This window comes from Thunnus albacares, chromosome 6, assembly GCF_914725855.1.
Source record: "Thunnus albacares chromosome 6, fThuAlb1.1, whole genome shotgun sequence".
In the NCBI taxonomy this organism is placed as follows: domain Eukaryota; kingdom Metazoa; phylum Chordata; class Actinopteri; order Scombriformes; family Scombridae; genus Thunnus; species Thunnus albacares.
Window position 1 is genome coordinate 27847271 of NC_058111.1, and position 20735 is coordinate 27868005.

The 20735-nt window shown below is 41.0% G+C and overlaps 1 protein-coding gene across 4 annotated transcripts in view; it reads right to left on the reverse strand.

Annotated features, from left to right (window-relative positions):
* Positions 1–18595, reverse strand: part of sik3 (SIK family kinase 3) — a 38490-nt gene extending 19895 nt beyond the window's left edge. For 3 of the 4 annotated variants that reach the window (XM_044353259.1, XM_044353261.1, XM_044353260.1), the window contains exons 1-3: positions 18253–18595; positions 853–969; positions 100–163 (exon numbers count right to left, since the gene is read on the reverse strand). In XM_044353259.1, the coding sequence (XP_044209194.1) occupies positions 100–163; positions 853–969; positions 18253–18591 (520 nt within the window). In that variant the 5' untranslated portion in view covers positions 18592–18595. The remainder of the gene's footprint in view (positions 1–99; positions 164–852; positions 970–18252) is intronic. The other variant, XM_044353263.1, reaches the window with a different exon arrangement.
* Between the last annotated feature and the right edge of the window lie 2140 nt (positions 18596–20735).

Consider the following 20735-nt stretch of genomic DNA (forward strand, 5'->3'; position numbering starts at 1 on the left):
CACCAGTGAAAACTCAAAAGAAAATATAAACCCAAATTGAAAAGCAGAGGCAATGACAAAGACAATCTACAACAAGGTAACAGTGGGCAACTCCCTTACCGAATATCTCTCCACCGCTAGCGTATTCTGTAACCAGGTAGATCATCCTCTCTGTCTCCATCACCTAAAGACACAAACAAATGAAAATCACCAGGAGCTACAGACCCTCTGACAGGCCAATATTCAGTGATGGGTGGTTGATCTGTTACACAACAGCATGAGTAAGCACTGTTTGCCATACAAACTGAAAGATTTAAACAGAGGAAAAAAAACTGGTATTTGTTCAGTGTAGTGTTCAATGTACAGTATGTGTGTTTGAGAATTTCAACATTAAGTGTTCAAACTGTAGCATTTTGTGATTAAAATTAAGTGGCAAAGTTAAAAGAATATGTTTAAACTGCAGACAAGATATTGGAAAAGCTGGTTTTGTGTTACAGTCCCCGTACAGCTGGAGAAATCTGGGTGAGGAAAGCAAACAGGAAACACTCTCTTTCCTCAACTTCTACCTCTAAGTCTCACCAGAGTGAGATTCTTACAAACAAGACTGAGAACTAGAACAGAGATGTACAACCATGAAAAAGAGTCAAATTTCCCTGAATAAAAATTGAAATGATGTACATTTTAATTTGATACCAACCAGTGCCTATCATCATCATCAACAGCTTGGTACAGTAACTCAAAAAAAATAAATAAATAAAAAGATCCTGCTGAAAAAAAACACATATTTCATTTGTCCTCTATCTATTGGGCCATGGGTGTCAGGTGTAAGATCTGAGTGCGTTATCGGCTCTGTGGGTGAGTGTGAGTGTGTACCTGGAAGAGGCGGATGATGTGGGGGTGCTTCAGCAACTTCATGATTTGCACCTCTCTGAAGATCTTTTTCAGGTTCTCATCGTCCAGCTGGGTCTTATCCACTATTTTTATAGCCACCTGAAGAGCGAGAGACGAGAAAGGGATGGAAGGAGAGATGAGGGTGAATGATGAAAGAAGGAAAGAGTGGGTGAAGTGGTGAAGAGAGAGGGCGAGATTAAGGAGGAAACAGTGAGGGAAGGAGGGGAAGACAGAAAGAAAGGAGGAGCAAGGGATGGGGGGGTGAAGGAGTGTGAGGAGACAAAAACAAGAAAGAAGTCGTGTTAAACCATGGCGATGTGTTTACCAGCTCTTGAGCGTTCAAAACACAGACAATACGTTCGCATTTCATGGTTTTTAGCCGACACTTAAATTACAGGCAACAATTCCAGGGCACGGTCCCAGTGCCCTTGCAATATTGCTGTGATGACACGATAATCATAGAAGAGCAAAATGCCGAGAAAATAAGCAGCAAAACAGCTAAGGGGAGAGGGTATGAGTCAGACAGACTCAATCTAACATGACCTGGCACAGCCCATCCATTAACAAACACATAAAAATAAATAATAAACACAATCATCTGCCACCAGCTGAGAGACTAGCAGGAAAAAAGATGCTATGCGGAGATACTGGCACTTAAGATGATGAATAGCCAAACTGTGTTGTCAAACACACTCTGTGTTGTCAAACACAGTGCTTTCTCTGGATTCCAGCTTGTTTGGGTAGCATGACCTAAGCTATGACCTTCGACTGCGAGCACAACTCTTGCATAACTACTGAGCCCTCAACAATGGGTCCAGCAGTGTGGACGATGATGATGTGTGACAGGAGCTTTGCTCTGCCACTTAGGAATGGGTGGAAGCCTTTAATGACTTAATCAAGCGAAGCTAATGGGGCTGCCCAAAAACACGGCTTCTGCCAAAAATAGATGAGCGAGTGCAGTCCGAGTGTGTTTGTGTGTGTGTCTGTTAATGCAGGACGCATGCTCTTCATTTTTTTTCCACAAACACACACACACACACACACACACACACACACACACAGAGCAAACACCTCATCTGTCGATTTCTGTTGTTGTGCGCCATCCCAAGCTCCCCTTTTCCTGAGAACAGACATGAAGAAGATGAGGCTATCTGAAGCCTGACAAGGTTGACTTCCTGTTGCAGACAGGAAAGGGAAGTGAGGGAGAGCGAAGAGGGGGCTCCTGAGAGAGCACAGAACAACATCTAACGGTGGCATTAAACCAGATCAGTGCGTGTATGTTTGTGTCTTTGTGTGTAGCTTCCCTTCAAGGACATTGTACTTGTAATTGTGGAAAATATGTATCGTCAGAGTTCATGTTTTCCCCTTCATGTAACATTTACAAAGACTGATCAGTTCACCAAAGTTGATGTCTTACACGTTTAATTTGATGATTCAACGATGCCGTTTTTGTGGATGAGTTATTAATTCATAGATAGTAATCTATTCCATAAGTTTCTCTATATTTAAATTCAGCAGAAAAGGCTTGTCTTTGAGGCACTTGACTACAAAGTATTATTAAAAATCACTCTAGCCATGTATGTATCTGTCTGTTTGCAATGTGTGTCTATGTGGTATTTTAAGCTCAAGGAATCTATTCTTGGCACTGGCGGTCGTCCAGTTTTGTTGATGTAATAGCTCCCCTCTGCATCTTCTGGAGGGTTACAACAGGACATCTGGATCACACACACTCCCACACTCAAACGTATACACACATCTACACGTACGCAATATGCTCATGTTGACAGTGAATCCTTCTCCGTGCAAATGAGCTGAAAATTGGGGAAGTGGGATAAAAATCACTATTGTACAGAAGCTTGGTGATCATCTGAATATAAAACCTTGCGTGCCAAGGAGATTTCTCCATGACAAGACAGGCACAATGGCACAGTCGGGGCAGTTAAGAGTTAACCGACACTGCAGACATTTCAGAATTTTACATATTGGTCAGTCGGTTTCTCTTACCATAGAGACTGGATGACAAACGGTTAAGGAAATTGCTCAAGATGTGCGGTAAGAATTGACAACTTTGTCATTCTAACAGACATAGACCAGAGGTAATGGTAACTGATACGCTGTACAAAGGTTGAGTTTCCAGCTTTAGCTCCAGCCAAGGTACAGTAAATGTGCTGTGACTGAGAGTGTGTACCTTAGCAGCCTCAGGGTGTTCGGTCTGCTTTGCACTAGCTTCCATGACTCTGGAATTTTCCGTCAAAAGATCTGGGTTCACACACACACACGCGCACGCACACACACACACACACACACACACTCAAGCACACCCACTTTCACACACTACTGAGAGGCCTGCTGCAATGAGATGAAGTGTCACATAGCCCTTTCGATCACAAGACAGTGACCTCAACAGAGCACCATGTCAGAGCAGCTGGTGCCCAGCGGAGGAGTCTGGACCATTTACTATACATTACATGACACACAAACATAAACGCTAACTTCACAGGACAAGAATTAACAGTGGCTGATGGCAACAAAACTGCATAATACAAAAATTCAACAACCGTCTTGAACAAAACATTCAGAAATATAATGGCAAATCAAAACAATCTATATAAGCTTCCCTTTAGCTTTGCATATTTGCTGACAGTCTCACCACAGACCACAACTGGAGAAAACAAGGCTCCTCATATGTAGCGATGGGTACAGAGGTGGAGGTAACCATTTTTTATTGGTACTAATTCTTGATTTAATCAGAAGTGAAATACCAGTAATCTTATAGGAAGTTGTTGCTGCTGTCAGCATTTGAACTGCAGTTATTTCTGTATTTAACATATAGCATTTCCTCCTCTATTTCCAGGCAATTACCAAATTTACAATAACACTTACACGACGCAGGCTGGTACACAGCAGCATGAACTATGCAAGAAAGTTTTTTTGTGCTACACACTTGCAGTCATGCAGACATGCAGTATCCAATGTATTTTTCCCCACTTGCCCAGTAGATCAGTTTTACTGGCCCCTTGTATATTTTCACTGGCCCGGCAGCCAAAAAATGAAAATAACTCTATTTCCCATAATTTTGGTGATTTATTCATTGTATATATAATAGGTATAACGGTGAAGACCCTTTTAAATTTGCTTGTTTTCCTTTAGTTACAGATATGTAATGTTGATATATTACACAAATATGCAAAATATAAAATTAGACACATATTGGATCAGTAAATGAATAGTGTATAAATGTGGTTTTCTCAATATTTTTGTGTAAAGCCAGAGTATGGAATACATAGGGAGAAATTTATGATACAGTATTTCTCAATTACGTACACATGGTTTCTGAAAGCATGGCTCATTTTCTTAAACCTCTAAACACAAAAACTCACACACAAAACCCAAAACTCCACAAATATCTTGCAAAAGCAAACACTGAATTCAAAACAATGTTGTCTTGTCAAAATGAAATTTTGTCTTCAAATGACACACACCATGAAATGAATAGTTATTTCTAAGAACTAGTTGAACAATAATGTGCTTGATGGAGAACACTATGAGTGGAAAACACTACTACGATAATATTAGCGGGCCTTTTGCATTTTCGGTGTTACACTACATACTGTACGTACAGTAGCCTGTTGTAAACTGTTATGTTTTCATACTCAAATAGAAAAACACACAAATACAAGAAAAGAATGTTTTTTTTATTCTGAAATACTGTATACATCTCAGCAAACACGGTTGGATTTGTAAAGTGTTCTTCATATAGAACAAACAATAGAAAAAAGAAAATAAGCCTTCTGCATCCTGCCTTTTGTTTCTGTCTGGCCACAGGACCTCATCAACATCACAAAATGTTCTCCCTGACCAAGCAGCGGGGTAAGTATCGGCTGGCATGACGAGTCTAGTCTTGATATACTTCAGCAGCTATATCACCACATGCTTCCTCCATTGCTTGTAGGAGAGGTACGCGTTCATATTCATATCCCGCGTTTCAATGCCTAGCTGAAAAAAAAAACTCCTCAATAGAAACTCCATGAGGAATGGAAAACATGGTGGCAGATTAAGAACGGAAAAAGGCGGGTGGTCGATGAACCAGTTGTGGACCAGAGCAGCCCGGTGGAAACTTGCATTGTCCCAGATGACAACGTACCTGGGCTGCTCTGGGCCATCTATCTGCTGGGCTGGAGTGAGAATATTGTGTATTGTGTCCGGGAAAGTGATGAGACGGGCAGCATTGTAGGGGCCAAGGGTTGAATGGTGATGGAGGACGCTTTGATTATTTATAGTACATGGTGGTGTTCCCCGTCACTGGCCAGGAACCTCAACAATGGCACACTGGCCGATGACATTCCTTCCCCGTTGCCGCCTTTTTGAGAGGTTGAAACCCCTTTCATCATTACCTTACAATACAGTAATGTGTCCACACAGTGCTGATTGGATGCAATCAATTACAGTATTGGAATATATAGGATTTACTTGCACAAAGTCATAGCGCAATTCTTTGACTCTTATCGAGCTTCTCTAAAATGGCACCTTGTAGACCTGCTGCCTACATTTGTAGGTGGTTTCGCCGTAGGACACGGTCGAGTGTTGACAAACTCTCTGCGAAAACTAAACCGTTTCAGCCAATTTTCAAATTTTATTTCCTACCTTTCTTTCTTTTTTCTGCTGTACAGAAATCGTACCGCACCTTGACCCCAAAAACTGAGGTACATACCAAACTGTTACACCACTAGCCCCAGCCATCTGTAATGTCCAGATCCTGGACATGTGTCGTCTTGTGACAGGGAAATTTCATTGTCACTGGTTAACACTAAACACAGTGTAAAAATACCTGCATTTTCAGCACAGTGATGTTTTGTAAAAGCAATACATTGACTCTTATTCAATGAGCACGACTATATGTCAGATAAGGGCATGCCATGCTGCACATTTCTAAGAAACTGTTTACATGACTGAGCATAAAGCGGCTTATTCAAGTTACTACGGCACAATCTGTATTTTTTTAGATTATCCCCACTGATATCCATGGGATAGACAAAACATTAGAAGCACCTCTCAGTATACTGCAAAACAAGCCTCAAAATGACCATTATTAAACAAAAAACTAATAGAATAATCATCAATGAATAAAGAAGGACAAATTACAGCCCCAGTTGACATTTTCTTGATATCTATATATTAATGTTGAATACATCTATCTGTTATAATGCTCTGATTAAAAAGTTGCATATTGTTTGCCTAGATTTATTTAGATTTTTTAAGCACAAAATAAGGAGTCAATAATTTGAACAGAACCAAAAAAATGCAACGTTAACCAATAAATCTGATTCTTAGACATTGTGTTCACAGTCGTGCAACATTCCCTTGGACCCTCTAGCATTCACTTTGAAAACATCCATCCATGACTCAACTATAATGAGGTTAATCCTAAACATAGAATTGGGTCCATGGAGTAATGTCTACAGTGGGAAGCTGGGGCAGGTGAGTGCATCTTGCATGCTCATCTGTGTCCACACACACACACACACACACACACACACAATGGAGAGGTGATATAATGTATGAGGTTAACCTTCATCAACAGGTGACACAGATTACAACACCCAGAGGGGGTGTAATGCTCTGGCTTAACCTATATCAGCATGTGAGTAGTTAAACTCCTATGGGACACATACAAACACACACACACACACACACACACACACACACACACACACACACACACACACTCCACAGTTCAGGTCGAAAACACGGCATCATCGCTATCTGGATCTAAACCAAGTCTTTACAACAGCTAACTAGAAGCTGCTTAGTATGAAGCTTCAGTTTTTTCTCTTATGCGTGTGTGTGTGTGTATGAAGTCTTATAGACATCAGGCAGTGTCACACGTAGAAGATATGTTCACGGCACGTCAGCACAAGTTGTACCATTCTATGAGCGTATTATGCACGTGCACACAAAGAGATGAAGACATACAGGCAGTGTGAGTCAGCACATTGGCTTTCGGAGATGATGCACTTGTGTGTTGTGTGCTTGTATGAGTATATGTGTGGAAATGACTCAACTGAGTGTGTCAAGCTGAAAGTACAAGACTAGGCACATGCTAAAAGTACCGAAAAACTGGACATCACACACTCATCTGTCATTTTCAGTTGATTTTTTTTCTCCTTTCTTTCTTGCATAGTGAAGGACACACTTTACAACCCACAGACCTGACCAAAAGCAACAGAATTTGGGGAAAGTTTGTTCGTGGCAACTAGTTATGATGAACACACATGAATAGATGTACTAGTACCATCCCGGTAACCACAACATCAGTGGTATTTTAATTCTACTTCTTCTACAACTGCAATCATAAAAAGCTCATACTGCAGTTGCCACATGACACACCATCACCCAAACAGGTTGATTCTGCACAGTCCACATTCCCATATTTACAATTGTTGACTGGTGCTTAAAAAGAAGAAACCAGCAGTTCCAGTTTAGCACAATAAGAGAAACAAATCTCTATAGAGACACGACTCAATCCAAAGTTGGAATCGAGGGATTCTTACATTTCACATCTTGCTATCTACCACACAAAGTCTGCATACTACAGCATAGAAGAAACTGAATTATGGACCTTGACCAATATTCTCACTAACTCCAGCAGGTCTTTTTGTCCAGTTGTCTTTCACAGCCACTGGGCTCAAGCCAAATGTCCAGAGTAGGGATAGGTGATATGGTAATATTCACCATAAGACAATGTGAATTTTCCAATATAAATCAGATCAGTAGTTCCCACCCTTTTTGGCTTGCGACGAATTAAAATGAGGCAATGTCTATTCCTGACCCATCATCACAAACTATAACCTGAGTGTAGACATGAGTAGGGCTGCCACTCTCAATTACTTTCAATTGATTTATCACCTATGTCATAGGGGTGTGCCACATCATATCATTCACAACAATACTGGTATAATTTTTTACTATGATTTAAAAAGAATACATATTGTGGTTTTCATAATGACATCACATCGTTATGCCGCGTAACAGTATGACGTATGTTACATGCGTAACTTAGGCACAGCAACAACAAGCATGGCTGACAGTGGCTCCTCAGTGGAGGAGTTCATTCCAAAAAGGGGAGCGACAGGTGAGAAGAAGGAAGGAAGGCTTCAAACAGCTTATTAAAAAGCTGAACCCTAAACATAGCATCGCTGAAGGGTAATATTTTTTAGAGACAGCAGTCCCGGACATGTATGAAGAATACCTCGGTAAGGTAGCAGCTGTCTTCTGCAGACTACTACACCTTGACCACGGACTTATGGTCAAGCAGAACTACAGAGCTGAACGGATGCTGTGCAGCTCCCGTCTTGAGACAAGCTACTTTCCCGAGGACCACACGAGGAAAAATATAGCGAATGGTTTGAGGGAATTTCTCCAGTGCTAGCATCTCAACGAAGAGAAACAGGTGTGTCAACGTTGTCAAAGCTATCGCACTGAATAACTGCACAAGACTGTCATGCTTTGGCCATCGCCTTCACATTACCATTGGTAAGTTTCTTTTATTCCTTTCTATGAAATATTAATTTAAATGTTCAAGTAGCATAGCATCCCTGTTGCTTTGAGGTTTAACAGATCCCCCTTGATGTAGATGATCTTAAGCCTCTCTCTCTTGCTCTCTCTCTCTCTCTCTCTCTGTCTCTGTGGGAGTTTGCAAAAAGTGAGTGCTTTTTCTCACAGTTGGAAGAGGCAGCGGGCACTTGCCTCGACACAAACGTATAACACAATCGCCCACGAGATGGGGATCAAGGCAAAAGATGATGCAGCGCCTGTTGGAACAAGAAAAGGCCATCACACAGGTCTTGGCTGCTGACAGGTCAACAACATCTATTTAACTGTTGGTATTAATTTTTTCAAAGATTGGAAAATCAACCAACTACAGGTCCCCATCGCATGGTAAATGAAATGCTCGAAATACTGGCCAGTATTATCGAAGCACCCGTCCTGAAGACATCAGAAACACAAAGACAGAGCTCTTTTTTGTCAATTTTGGGACCTAGTTCCACTTCCTGATGGGAAGGCCAATCAGAGGGGCATTCCCCAGGACAAGATATCTGGTCTTGGGACAGATGGTGCAGCAGTGATGACAGGTAAAATTACTGCATCCTTCTCCACACCAAAGCACTTGATATATTTATTGTGCTTTAATTTATTGTTTGTACAACTAAACTTTTTTCTCCTCTTCCCTGGTTTTTTTAAATAGGCCAAAATGGAGTGGCAAAGCGACTCTGTGAAACCATGCCATGGCTACTTACTGAGCACTGTGCTGCCCAACGTCTATAAAAATGCTTCAGAGACAACACGGTACAAAAGACCTTCAGAGACCACCTGCAGCAACTTCACCTGTACTTTAGGAACACCGCCAATAGAACAGCAGTCTTGAAGGCAGCAGCCACTACCCTGGGCATCTGTGATCTGAATGTGAAGGTAAACAAATCTTCATTCTTTCCAGCAGAATTAGAGATCACAGGCGTCTATATTTAGGGTTAATTGTGCTTTATTTTTGCCAGAAATGTACTAATTATTTCCCCACAATAATTTCTAAGAGGTCAAAGACATGCGCTGGCTTTCTCAGCACCAGGCAGTAGCCAATCTGGGAATCTCCATGCAGCGCTAATGGTCCTGGCAGAGGACGTGGAGCACAACAAGTGCCCTGTGGCAAAAAGGTCTTTACTCCTTTTGTGCCACATACCGATATGTGGCTGCTCTGTACCTCCAGTCAGACGTGCTGCCTCATCTGGCGAGGCTGTCAAACGTTTTCCAAAAGGAGGATGTTAATATCCTTGCTGTGAAAGTAAGAAAATTCCCCCTCCTTTTTTTAAACCAGATTACTGATTTGATGTTTATGGAGAAGATTTAGATGTGTGTGTGTCACACTGCACACTTAATTCCACTTCTGTTTTTTTTTCAGGTGCCAGTCACAATTGAGACAATCCGCAAGATTAAGGAAGCAGGCAACCATCAGCCTCCTGGCTCAGTCCTGTCTACACTCCATCATGATCTGGACAATAGTAATGAGCTGTGATTGTTGAACATACAAGCTGAAGAGGAGGGGGGAGGAGAGGCCACTGGTTCAGAAACTCTGATCAGGATATACCAGCAAGGGATGTATTCTGGGAACGATTTCGCACTCAGGTATTTACAAGTATTTGGAATACTAGTATAATATTTGTCTTGGTTACTGGGTCCACAAGCAACCAGGAACCCAGACCAAGTTGTTCCTGCAAGTCACCTGAAGACCCTTGCTGCCAAGTTCCCCCCCATGCAGTTGGGCAAGCCTTATTGTTGAACCATGAATCGATACTTAAACTTAAGAATTTACTAAATAAAGACAAATCTTCACTTTTGGTGGGTGAAAACAGACTTCAGGAAGAGGCTGCAAGGAGAGCACTTGAGGGCCTGCATGAAGATTTCAATAAATGGACCTGCTGTGGCAAAATGTCCACATCATGATGCCATGGTGACATTTTTCTTCAAGCCAAGGGAGATAAATGCAGCAGCAATGAATCTTTTCAATCTTCTAGTGATTCCTCAGATATATCTTGGGAGCCCTTGGGGAGGTCCCAATGCAAAGGTTTGGTACCACTGTATTGGACAATGCTGTAACTCAACAAGCAGGACTGCTCTATGGCAATACTGACTTTTGATATACTTTTTGCTTTAATGTGATGAAATACTTTGATTCGACAGGTACTTAATATGCTCTATCAGCCAAAAGCAGACATTTCTGTCTCGTATTTTTATCCATTAACAATTTCTAAATGGATTTTCCAGAAAATGTATTATATAATGACATATTTTGTGATCTGGATATAATGTTACATATTCCATGATAGAGAACTGTGTCCATATTGCCCACCCCGAGTGCACAGTTCATGTTATGAAAGCTCTGGAAGACCTGAAGTCGAGGCAGCAGCAACCAAAGACCTTTGCTTCTGTCCATCACAACTGTGGTTTCAGCAGAGATATCACTACATACTACAGCGAAGAACCCAGCCGGTTTGAATTGAGGAGGGAAACCCAAGAACACCAGACAAATTCTGTTGTGTCCAGCTTTGATGAAAAAAAAAAAAAAACACATAATACACACCATCTTCATGACAGGCAATCTAAGCCAATGGCAACGTCAGTTCCATTCAGAATTGGTAGATGTGGGCTGGAACCACCATCATCGCTATGGAGACCAGTAAGACTTCAATGGAGCGACCTTTCTCCAAGTAAGAGCCTTGGCAACACACAGTCGCCTCTGACAACGAGCAGTGCTGTCCATGATGAGAGCACAGAGTTGTGAATTTTAACTGCCACTGCGTGTGCTGCCATGTACTGATCGTCGATGGTTACAAACACAAACGGCACATGAACACAAACCACTGGCATCAGACACTAGGGGTGTGTAGGGCCACATTGCATTGTTCACGATTAACAATAATAAATCTTAATGTGTTCTAAAATTGTCATATGGTATTGAGTGTTGACATATTTAGATTATGAATGTGCAGCAACACACATGGCTGAAAGCACATGCTGTTGATTATTTTTCATGATTAACCAATTAGTGGTTTATGTGTGAGTAATGTGAGTAGAAGGTGAAAAATGTCCATCATTGTTTCCCAAAACCCACGGTGACGTCCTCAAATGTTGTTTTGTCCCAACCAACAGCCCATAACTCAAAGATATTTATTTTTAGAAGACTGACGTGTCATTAGAGGACTTAAGAAACCAGAAAATATTTGAATTTTGGCTTTTTTTCTTAAAAATGATTTAAAAAAGGATTAATCGGTTATCTAAATAGTAGGCAATTAATTGTCTGTTGGTCAACTAATCGTTGCACTTCTAGAACAGCCAGTTTAAAAAAGGGAACATGAACATCCAGAGAAAATGAGCAGAAGCACAACACTCAATACGCTGTCATTTAGTAACTTCACTGACCACGAGACAAGTCACATCAGGATCCAATTCAGCTCAGGTGACGACCCACTAATTGATCATTATATTGTACGTTGGCTTTGCGTTAATAAAATCAGAGCAGCATGTTGCAAAGAAATAAAACATTCCCGGTTTTTACAAGTTTGGAAGAGTAGAGGCTAATGGCACAGTCGGTCACAGTCATCTAGGAATGTGAGAAGAAAAAGTTACCATACAAGCAGAGGAAAGCAACAGTGCTGCCGGTCAAACAGAAGGCTGAAGTTAGCTTGATAATCACCAGCTGGATGCACTTTCTATCCAATATGATCTGCACTGAACTGAAGTTACTTTAAAGTTTGGTATTCATCAACCTCCTTGTCTGCTCTTTTAAAAACAATCTGTGAATCCACCATCTATTACAATGACTGAATACAGGAGCTGGCTGTATAAATCCGACCACACTGGATAAAATTAATTATTTTATTACAATTATACTGTTTAAGGCCATATCGCCAAACCTTAAAACACACACACACACGTAGTCTGGATTTTGTTATTCCCCTTTTGAAGCCAGCTGGCTGCAGATTCACAATACTGAGAATGCAGCAGAAGACGACCAGAGGGCCTGAAGACAAGTCGAGCAGAAACACAGCCTTTGTCATATTATTCACCCAACTGAAATCACATTTGAGTGTGCGTATGTGTATCTTTGAGAAACAGAGAGGAGATGCTGTATGTTAGAGAGCTGTGCGTGAGTTGGTGTGTGTGTGTGTGTGACTGAGGGAGTGTGTGAAATTGTTACACAGTACATTAGGCCTGTTACCTAACGCTTGCCATCCTGCCTGCCCCCTTCCTCCTGCTCATCCTTCTCTTGCCTAAAAAAAAAACCCTCAAAAAGGAAAGAGCAGAAGAGGAGAAGACAGGAAAAAGAAGAACAGAAAAAAAGATCTGCTTCTCCACAGACAGGACGGGTCAGGACACGCCACACGGTGCTATCTTCTACCAATCACGCTCACCTTGCTGTGGGCACAACACGACGGAGGGCTTTTCAAAGTGTGTCACTTTACTTTATCTATAGTCTGGTCAGACAATGACCATCATACCTCCTTTTTTCAATCAATTAGACACAAGTATAGACACACTAAAACACAATGGCAATCAGGCATATTCACTGTAGTTCAGTGGGCTGGTTTTTTAGCAACTGATCAGACCAAGTAGGAAATGTGACATGTGATCTGCAATTACCATTTTGACAGTGGTTAATTATTAATCAGTAGTGAAAAAGTTGTTTGTTGCTGCCCTGCAGATAGATGAATGGTAGGAGTGTAATGGAACACAAAATTCACGGTTCAGTATGTACCTCGGTTTTGGGATCACGGTTTGGTACGATTTCAGTACAGCGGGGAAAAAAAGAGAGAAAGAAAATAATGTTTTGGTCCTTTATTTTGAAAAATGTAAACATCCAACAATAGCTCATTGGCCGTAACTATTACTGAAACTTTGAATGAATGAACGTTTCTTGCAAGGATTCAAGACACCTGCTGACAGCTGTTTTATAGTCTAACTGTATTTAAAGTAGTTGAAACTAGCTCCACCTCCAGCAGCTACGACAGTAACATGCTGCTGACACACTGATGCTTCAGTATTACTAATCTAATGATGTCATATATAATAATATATCCGTCAGAAGGACCAAACCACAACTGTTACTGCAATACTTAATTACTACATTTTTATTTCTCAGAACTGGTTCTTACAACATGCTGTCTGACCACGTCAGAAATCAAATGTTTTTATCGTTGTTCTGAACGGCTTCACTCAAAGGCGGAGTGAAAGCCAACCATCACAGAGGAGAGGGGAACGGGGAGACGTGATATCGTTTCACTACCAAGGTAACAGCGCATATCTTAATAATGTTACACTCGGTCAGTGTTATTGGTCTCTCGTTTGACATTCTTACGGCAGCGACACTACAGGGTAACCAGGCTACCTTGGCTAAGCCTGTTAGCATACATCCATGAACATGCTATAGCTAAGTGGTGCGCTGCCAAACGTTTCGGGCGGAACTCGCACTCCAGAATTATTGTTCCACATGTCAGAGTAAGTGGATTATTAAAACACACTTTGACAGTATTTGTTTGGGTCACGGAGTGTATTCTTTGCACGACTGCATGCACCAAACTGTAACATCTGTACCATAACGGTTCAGGACGAATACACATACTGTTACACCCTTAATGCTGTGAAGAGGAATCTACAACACTCTGGTTGCATCACATGTCCCTGTGTCAACATAATCACTTAATATCAGCACTGACCTTTTACTTATAGGCAAGCCAGCACCAGGGATGTTTTATTACACCTGACATAGCTGTGATGGACAATTTCTAAAAAAATCATACAATGAATGTTTTCACTGATTCAGATGAATTAGGTGAGCATAGAAAATCAATGCAACACCTTAAACTGGAAAAACTCAGATTTACTTTATAAGGTTCCATTGAGAAATTCCACACGACTTCATTGATTATGTAGAGGCAAGGCAATAAATATCCTCTTAACTCTTTGCTAACATAACTAGGTTATACCTAATGTAAGGTGTCACTAATCACCATGTAAAGCAGCTTTGTACCTTGGTTAATACTTATACTGTATGTGTACTGTACATGTCCTATTGTTTTTATGTGTGTCTGTAAATTCTGTGCTATCTTTGTAATATTTTATGCAATTTGTATACAATGTTTACTGATTGTTTGTTAACTAAAATACCTACGAATAGAGACCGGCATGTGAAATATCATCTCAAGTAAATTGCACTGAAAAACAAAGCAACTACAGGCCTAATTAATAGCCTCAATCAACAGAAAAAAATCATTCTTTCCACAACATGGCCTGCCGTCTTTGTGCAATACCCAAGAAGCAACAAGCCTACACACTGAATATATCTTTACCAGCTTCTGGACAAATACTACTTTATCATTAAAGATGTTATTTAAAGTTTTATATAGCATTTTACTATAAAGATGAATGTGGTGCTGGAGAGTAGGGCTGCGACTAACAACTGTCATTACTGATTAATCTGACAATTAGTTTAATCAATTAATCGTTTGGTGTAGTAACGTCAGAAAACAGTGAAAAATTCCCACCACAATGTCCTAAAGCCCCAGGCGACATCATCAATTGCTTGTTGCTTAAAACCCAAAGATATTCAGTTCACTACCATGTTTGACAAAGAAAAGCAGCAAACCTTCAGTATAAATAAGATGGAAACAATGAACGATTATCAAAATAGTTGCCGATCAATGTTCTGTTAATGGACTAGTTGATTAATCATTAATTGTTTCGGCTCTACTGCAGAGTAAAGAGATGCATGTCAGAAGAGGTCCCAAATATGGAGATAAACAACAACAGTGACTTTGACTGGGTTAAAGCAAAAGATGGAAACAGACTAAGAATTGAAATTACAAGCATCTAGATCAAGTTGATCTAGTCTATCAAGTCTCCAAATTCCTACAGCAAGAAGCAACACCTAGACAAGTGGTTTGCAGTGTCAGCAAGAGCTTATGTCCCTTGTTGAGGGGTCATGACCAGCAATAAAGTTTATGGAGAGACTAAACACTAAAATCAACATTCATCGAGACAGTAGCAAAGTGTGCCCCAACTGCCTCTACCACAGCATCTATGAGAGTGTAACAAAACTCCTGTTTTGACTTCCACTTCACTAGCTAACCTTTGACTGGAGTAGATGAACTTTCACTATTACAATGATAGTCGAAAGTGCGATCATCTAAAGTGCGTGGTTGCCTCTCTGTTAGCAAGTGTACAACAACAGCCCCCATTCCACAAGAATTAGCAAAATACACGGTTGAAATGGTAGTGTGTACTAGGGAAATAAACTTTAAACAAATTGCCTTTGAATGTTTTAGGTTTAACAAAACAACAGAGCAAATGAGGCATAAAGAGGGAACATCCCTCTTTGGGCTTCTAAGCTACCAAGTATAAATAACCAGATCCTGTTCTGTGTGACTGCACTGCAGGATATCATCCAGCTCCATCTAACAACTGAGAGAGATGTTAGGCTATTTTTGACTAGTCAGCATTTCTCATTGGATCGTTATAAAACCTAGGCCATAAAACAAGGTTCCAAAGCGCATTTCATCTGATGACTGATCATCATATCCATATTCATGATATCCACAGGCATGTAAAAGCACACTTCTATTCTTCTGATATTCATGAGCAACTGGGGACGCTGAAAGCCCTGTGCTAGCTGATGAAAATCATGAACTGACTGGTCTGTCAGTGACCACCACAAACAGACAACAAACAAGGCCTCTCTTTCATTCTGTCAGTGCTTGTTCCACTGTCATTTTGTCCTTTGCCTGTCTCTCACTCTCAGTCAGCCAGACACAGCCCCAAATACACACACACACACACATATAAACAGGCTCACACACAAGAAAAAACCTTACCTAGCACATCAATCTCTCACCGTTATGTCAAACTACTGTCTTTGTACTGCTCTGATATAAGATTGAACGTAGTGCTTTCATGTCAGTGGGTCTGTAAATTACATGATAGTCAAATAAACACAGTCAGAGTCCTTCTAGAAACATCTTCTGCAGAGCTGAGACATATTCCAAGGCACTTACTGACCCAAGTTTATTTTGGCCTTTTGGCCGTGTCTGCCTGTCTGTGTGCATGTCAACAAGGGCATGGAGGCAAAGCACACTCTGCCGCCTTGACACACCTTTATTTGTACCATGAGAATTGAACGCTCGACATCATGAGCATCATCACCAGGTAAAAAAAAAATATAATGCAGAAGCTGTCTGTAAGTGTAGGCCTCAGCTTCCCTATGTGTTGTGAGAGTACAATCAAGCATTCATCACATGGATGACAACAGTCGTATTATCAGAGGAGGGCTCCCTGTGTCACCATACTGCCAGCATGGTCCTGAGTAGAGGATTCTCCAACAAGCTGGAAATCAAAGTGGCTATTAGCAGCATTCTTACTGATGCTGCTGTTGTCAAATGCATCAAACTGAGGGTGATGCAGATGCACAGGTACACAGGTGACTTCTCTATTGGTCTTTAAGGGCTTCCCCTACCATTCCAGCCAAGAAGACATAGGTTAAAATATTTGGAGTGACATAAGACTGCTCACAGACAAGAAAAACTTTGAAACAATTAGGCACATGATCCAAAAGAAAAACACAACTAGGGATATTTGAACAGTCCCCTCCTCTTGTAATATCCCAAACTTCCCTTACCCACCATAGATACCCAAATCTTTTGATTGGCAAAAACCCAACAGACTCATTATAAATAGCCTGGGCACAATATTAAGTGTCATCATGAGCAGAGTTATTAATCCGCAGCACAGGACTGACTTGTGGCAACCCCAAATGTAGTGCATCTACTAATCAAGTATGATCGTGTTTTGCATGAATATCATTTGTAGACAATAGTGGCTGCTTGTGAATGTGTCAATCATACAGTGTACTGCTAACAGGCGCCCACTCTATGCAAAAGCATCCACGTACACTCAAAGTGTGTGGTGGAGGTTGTGAAACCACTAATTTTGCTATGTCAGTGTTTTGTTGTTCGGTAGGCTTAATGGAAATGTCATCTAGATATTAAAAGGGATATCTAAATGCTACAAAGACCGGTAAAGCTGAAATACAACTTTGACAAAATGGTTAGGTTACACCACGAGAAAATGGTTGTATTCCACCAGAAAAACTTAAGAAACATTTCCGAACACGAAAACATAAAGCAAGGTAGTCTATTTTATATCACTGCCTGTCAATCTGGCAAATTTTAAAAAGTTAAAAGTTTCTGGCTCTGCTACAGTTGGCTTTAACCATTTTTCGGTTGTAATTGTACGTTGAATTTCACAGTGAGCTATCAACACTTAGGTAACGTACACTTACTAACTTTGGAAGTTCATTGTTAATTTAAAGTTATGCAGTAGGGTACTGCAAACTTTTAACCTGCTGTGTTGGCATCTGTCTAAAAGATATCTGCATCTAGCCAAACAGCTAATTAGCTCGTAAGCTAAGCTAGCTACTACAGACGGAAAGCTGTCTCTTTTTCATCTTCGTCAATACCCTTCTCTCCGTCCTCTGCGCTTTGCCACACGTTTATTAACCTCAGGCCTTTCTAGCTTTCCTCAATAATACTGGCAGCACCGATATGTTTATAAGATGTATTTCTGCTAAAAGTGTTTGTGTCTAGTAGTTCCGAGGTGATGCCCCGTGTTGAACGGAGCCCCCGATACTAAGCAGCGGTGTTACCAAAGCGGGCTGTCCGCTGTGTCTCCGGAGCCTGAAGGCCCCAGCGGCATCCTGACTACATGCTCAAAAAGGCTAAAAATGAAACAATGACAGCTTGTAGTTGTTCACCTCTAACGCTTGGGCGTCAGTCTTCTTACCTTTGCTTTGGTAATGATGTGTGTGGCTAGTTTAACAACCGCGAAATTTCCCTTGCCGATGGTCCGCTCGATTTCGTAGTGGCCCACTCGGGCTGGGGGGGGCCTGGTGGCCGAAGTGTGGCCAGGATTGGTGATGCACCCAGTGGCCGTGCCGGTACGACTGGGGTGGCTGATCCCGGAGGATGGCTGGGCTCGGTTCTGGCTGCCCATGCCTGCGTGGGTCGGTCGGGAAGAGTGCGTAATCCCGGCCGCAGCGGACCCAGCAGCACCTCCGCTTGACACGGCCGCCATCTTCTCGCCTCTCTGCGGGAACAACAAGAAGCCTTGCGCAGCGCGCATCGCGGGCACGCCCCCGCCTCTGCGTCATTTTACGTGGAACGCTCCTCCGCAGCGCCCTCTCTAGGTTGTAACCATGGAAACGACGAGCGTAACAAATGACTTCATCCACAGAAACGTATTGTGGTTGTCATGGCGACAAAGAAGTGCGCATTATCACTCTGGTTCCCATGATTCAGTGATTCCTTGCAAACTGCTGCACTATGTATGATCAGACGGGTTCATGAGACTTTAAAGGTATACGCCACTTAAACATTACAGACAGAATGACAGATTCAAATCTTCCAGTCAAGGAAAACATACATTCTTAGAAGTTCACTCCAAGTTCACTCCATCATAGTGTTAAAATACACATCACTGAAATTATTTAGACAAAGGAATGCTCACACTCTCTAGCGGTCTATTGTACAACGCCTTGAAGATCACACATGTCTGTGCACAGCTTTCTATTATGATTCAAAGCTTAATATTTTGCATCACATAAAATGGTATTTAGGCCTACATCTAGGATATTATATAGCCTACCCACATGTTCTATTTTCTAAACTTTTCATCTACTTCTAAAACAGGTTTGCTGCATAGATAATAAATGTCACCAGTGTGCTGTGAAACGACCCTAAGCTTCTGATGGTACTACAGGGTCTTTGAGGAGATCTCTTAATGAACACTTTGCCATTAAAAGCAGCACATTGGCTGTATTTCCATGGTTATTAAATTGTCTGATTCCCCATCCCTCACAAAGAGGGCATTGCTGTCATGTAGATTATAGCCTGTAGAGCCTAATTATTATTTATTATTACTAATATTATGAGTACCACCATTAATTATAATAATAATAAAACTGGCATCCCATCTAAGTAGGACAATAAAACTATGTGGTGAAAATACAATTGATCTATTCTATTCTATTCTATTCTATTCTATTGCCCTTTAACTAGGTTGTAGTTGTAGCACCACTCCATGGTAGAAAGGAGTTTCTGCATCTTGTTACTCAAAGCTAAATTACCAATGGAGCAAGGCAGGCAACTGCCCTCCGGGCCTAGACCCCCAAGGCCCCGGAAAAGGCCACGTTCACTAGTGTCAATTGGTTTGAGGTAATGTGATTAATTGCATTTGTTTTGGTATGTATATTCATAATTAAATTACACTATCAGCTGAAATTATATGTGCGTAAAGGCAGGTTATGCATTATTACCTATACTGGAGGCCCTGGTTTTTGGCTCTTTGTCAAAATCTAGTTTTAAGGCAACATGGTTCAACATTTCTAAATTAATTTGTGTTTAAACTGACAAATTAACATTCAGGGTCAGGAAGTACTGCAAGATAGGAGTACTGGTTGGTTTCTGGGTCTCTGAGCAAAATATAATAAAGCTTCCATTTGTCATCTGCTGTGTGGTCTGTGCTTGAAGGGTAACTGAAGGCAACAGGGTAGACAGTGCAAAGACAGTCAAAGAGAAGAAGATCAATGGAGCCCATCAGCTCATTTTGTCATAGGACCCCCTGGTAGACTGATCAACAGTTTTACCTGCTTTGTATCCGCTTATATAGAGACAACTGACCTGACCAAAGTCTGTGTGAATATGAAAATGCTTCTCTATTAATAACATTGTCTACTAACCATGGACAAGACTTCAGCAACTTGGATTTATGGATGTGAAATTTTCCCAGTAAAATCAATAACTTGGCAGTCCATTGAACTTTCTGGTTTTTGTTAGTGAGATATATATTATGCACAATTTTGTAATGTACTTCTATCAATTTGTTGGGGATAACAAATTAATTCAGGAGAAGCCATGTTGTTTCCCATTGGGTTTTAGAAAAAAAGGAGTTCCACACACATTTCCTATGTGGAGTAATTTTCCTTTTGCTGTAAAAATAATTTCTTATAAGTTTATTTGTACATTTGTGACTTTGAATATTTATTCAATTAACAAAGAACGTAGGTGCCAATTCCTGTAACTCTTGCCTCTCAGAGTGGCATTTCATCGGCTGAAGGATCCCACTAGGAATGACATATATACTGTTCTATAATATATATATATAGCCTATATATATATCTTTAAACAGCTTTATTGAAACAAGTATACACCAAGTTTATAGCACCTTGTGTATACAACTTGAGTCTACAATCAGAAACACACCATGGG